The following is a 3,675-nucleotide window of genomic DNA, read 5'->3' on the forward strand; positions in this document are numbered from 1 at the left end:
CTCTTTAGCTAATGGTGATGGCACTTTTGACAATACAAGGGTAACCATCGACAACTTGACAATAGTTACCCCCCTCTCTCTCTCTCTCTCTCTCTCTCTCTCTCTCTCTCTCTCTCTCACAAGGACCCACGGAGACAATCTACAAGTAAAGCTGCAATACATAGATTGTGTTCAAAACTCAATTCTCAGTATAATGTCAATAATTAAGGGGGATGACAAAATTGCTGCCACAAAAATCAGCGTTGTATATTGCTTCATCATGAGTTTTTACAAGCTACGAGCCACCAACGATGATGTTTGTACGCAAAATTTAAGCTGGCTGCTGTCGCCATGGCTAGCTAGTACAGGGTTATTAATAGAGAATAAATTTAAATATTATTAATGTTGGAGGCAGCATGCACAGTTCTTCAGTATGCAGCAGCTGGCGCAGATCCTGAGCCGCATGATATGCTCACTTCCTGCACGGCCAGCTGATCTCCTTTGCTTATACCTGTTTCTTCATAATCGGCCATCAATGGCGCCGCTGTAGAAGCAGCAGCCTGAGGGAGGGCCCACTGCACCTGGCGAAGGTAGGCCCACCGGTCCTGGGCCAGGTATACTAGTGCCATCAACGCCACCTGTACGCTAAAGGCCACGTTCACACGAAATAGGGTGCGGCCGCTGATGAGCTCCAGCACATGCAAGCCAATGAAGATATTTACAAGTGCCAACAGGATGGTCCCGGTGCCAAGGATCCAATGGGCGGCATACCACATACCCCTCTTCCACCCAGCTCCCACATCCGGCCGCACCACCCCCAGAAACGCCACCACCAAAGGCGCCAACAGCAGAGCCAAGCCCAACCTCCCATGTGTGTGAGCAAGCCCCACCGCCCCAAACTCGGCCAAGGCCAGCCCTCCGCCCCCCACCGCCAGAAGCAACCCCAAACTTTGCACAACGATGTGGCCTTTAGCTATGCGTCCGCTCAACAACGCATTACCTTCTTGGCGAGCGTTCCTCAGGAATCGGATGAGAATGACGCCAAGAGGCATGCATAGTCCCATGCCCAACCACATGAGGAGCCCATGCAGCACGATGACTTGGAGACGGTCCATGATGTGGCGATGGTGGCCTTCAGCTTCAGCAGCAGCAGCAAGTTGCGCTAAATCCGGACGACAGTGATCTGTCCACAGCTTACGCAGGGCCTTGTCGACGACGTCCTTGTGGAGCTAAACCCCATTTCTTTACATTTATATAGCTCCCGTAATCAAGCAGAAAAGCACGCGCTTAGGGCTAGAAAAGCACACGCAGTCCTGAAACGTACCCGGCACGTTATTAAGGCCATCGGGAATCATCTAGTGGCGTAGCTGGTTTTCAAAGGCAAGAGTTTTGGTAGAGTTTTTCACCTTCAAAAACTCAACGTTGCATTTATCAGTTTCCACCCAGAAATCTACAATTAATAACACATCAAATGCAAAGCTACAATTAATGCGGATTGGTTCTCACAACAGCATATGGGATCCTCCTTGGCCTAGCACAATGGCAGTGGACTTTACCTACTAATCTCTTACCTCAAGGCCAAAGTTCTTGTACGTGACAATATTACGCAAATATGCCATGATCATAGAGGGAGGCATGCAGGATGAAAAATACTCAAAGGATAGAGTACCCCTTGTGAAAAGATCCATGGGTTGTCCCTCATATAAATCTGGAAACCTGGATGTAGTTATTCTCAAGAACTTTACAAATGAAGAGTGAGCTTGCATTAGTTGGTAATGCCTTGTGGCTTGGATGCTTGTTAACAAACATTGGATGCTACAGTGGCATGAGGCAAAGTGGGCAGTAGTAGTCTCAAACAACATATGGGATCCTCCTTGGCCTAGCACAATGACGGTGGACTTTCACCTAAAGGCCAAATTTCCTCTATGTGACAATACGACGCAAACATGCCATGATCAAAGGTGGGTAGGTCTTCAACTGAATAAAACACAGTCCATCACTATCAAAACGAGGTAGTGCAGGTTTCTTGAGTCCCTCTTTTAATAAGAAAAGCAGCACGGGGCTATGGCCACAAGTTTTGTTTGTTGAAGCACATTGTTTCCTAAAAGCTATATCTAGCAGAAGACAAATCACAAAGTTACACAACTCCAATTGCCTCCACAAGAGACGACCCTAAACATAGCAGGCGTATCATCACATCCAAACCATGGCAAAAGAAATGGCCAAACACTTTAACTAAACTTGCCTTTGTTGAAAATAGGGACACACATTGAAAATAAAATAGGAGCGCACACTAAAAATAGGGGCGTACTGTTTCTACCCTTGCTCATTGCTCCCAACTCTCAAAAATAGGGGTGCACGCTCAGAATAGGGACATACTATTTCTATTTTGACCACCACCTCTACTTGCTCCTACAAACTCTCAAACTGCTCGTTTGTTCTAAATTCTTTTTCTTGCGTCGCCACACTCCTTGGGTTCCATCTGCTTCCCCTAGAATAGGACTATGAGTTTGTGAGCTTATCGGTGCTCCAACACTCTCTTGCAACAACTTGCAAACATAGATGTCTGCTCATGTTCAGAGCTACACACACTCTTGCAAGCGCTTCCACACATAGACACCTGCTCCTGGTCGCTTATAAGTTTCGAACGTGGTGTTGTCTGCTTAATTTTGCGCTAGCCCATAAGTATGATTTGGAGTTTTTCTATATACTGCTTTTGGTTTTCAATCAAATTATCTTTATGTAGAGCCCGTTTTTTCCGGTTTTGTATCATCTGGAGATTACCATCACCCACAACACTACTTTGGAGAGCCCACAACAGAATTGTATGATCTCGTGGTCGCTCATAAGTTTCGAACCCAAAATAGAGATAAAATTGAGCACTACAACATCAATTTTAGACAGAATATTGAACGATAATTTGTACAAGTATTAACTTATCTTCATGATTTGTTGAGACCAAACATTTCCTCTTTATGGTCTTCTTATGGTCGTGCTCTCCGCAACCCTCATACTATGTTGAACCAAAGGGAGAGAGCGCAGGTAGACAAGAAGAGAGAGAGAGAGAGAGAGAGAGAGAGAGAGAGAGAGAGAGAGAGAGAGAGACGACACCATCATATGCAAACCCCAAAGTGTTTAGAGAGCACACACTGAGGACACATATATAGTGGGGACTCCTAGGTATATATAGCATAGGGGTTGGTATATATAGCTCCAACAACATGTAGCAACATACTCAGCCTCTTTGGTAGATTGACTAACACAATTTTGTAACCAAGATGTCCAAGCCAATAAACTACTCTACCAATAAAAATTGAAGATGGCCCAAAGTGGACTATTTGTTGTTCAATTTCCTTGCATGCTTTACACCTATGAGACCAATTGTACAATACTGTCATCTTTGCATACCAGAATAGCACATGAGTTAGGGTAGAGGAATACTAATAGGCTTTGATTATTATTGCTAACCATATATGAGGATAAAGAATATTGAAGTGAGTTAGCCACATATGACCATAGCCTAGCACAATGACAGTGTAATTTACCTACCAATCTCTTAACTAAGGGCCAAAGTTCCTTAGATACAAGCCAAATATCGTATATATCTACATCCAAGACAACACCAAGTCATCTAGTGATGAACAATGATGTGTGTATGGAGTTTGAAGCACAAGGGTAAACAATGCGTCACACAAA

At 44.6% G+C, this 3,675-nt stretch overlaps 1 protein-coding gene across 1 annotated transcript; it reads right to left on the bottom strand.

Moving 5' to 3' along the window:
* Positions 1 to 407: 407 nt before the first annotated feature.
* Positions 408 to 1,324, bottom strand: LOC147427670 (cytochrome b561 domain-containing protein At2g30890-like). Its single transcript, XM_086496749.1, has 2 exons — positions 1,304 to 1,324; positions 408 to 1,208 (listed from the first exon to the last, which is right to left on the bottom strand). The coding sequence occupies exons 1-2, from the start codon at positions 1,322 to 1,324 to the stop codon at positions 408 to 410; spliced, it is 822 nt and encodes a 273-aa protein (XP_086352875.1).
* Positions 1,325 to 3,675: the final 2,351 nt, after the last annotated feature.

Source organism: Adiantum capillus-veneris, chromosome 23 (genome assembly GCF_014529385.1).
Source record: "Adiantum capillus-veneris isolate H3 chromosome 23, ASM1452938v2, whole genome shotgun sequence".
Classification (NCBI taxonomy): Eukaryota; Viridiplantae; Streptophyta; class Polypodiopsida; order Polypodiales; family Pteridaceae; genus Adiantum; species Adiantum capillus-veneris.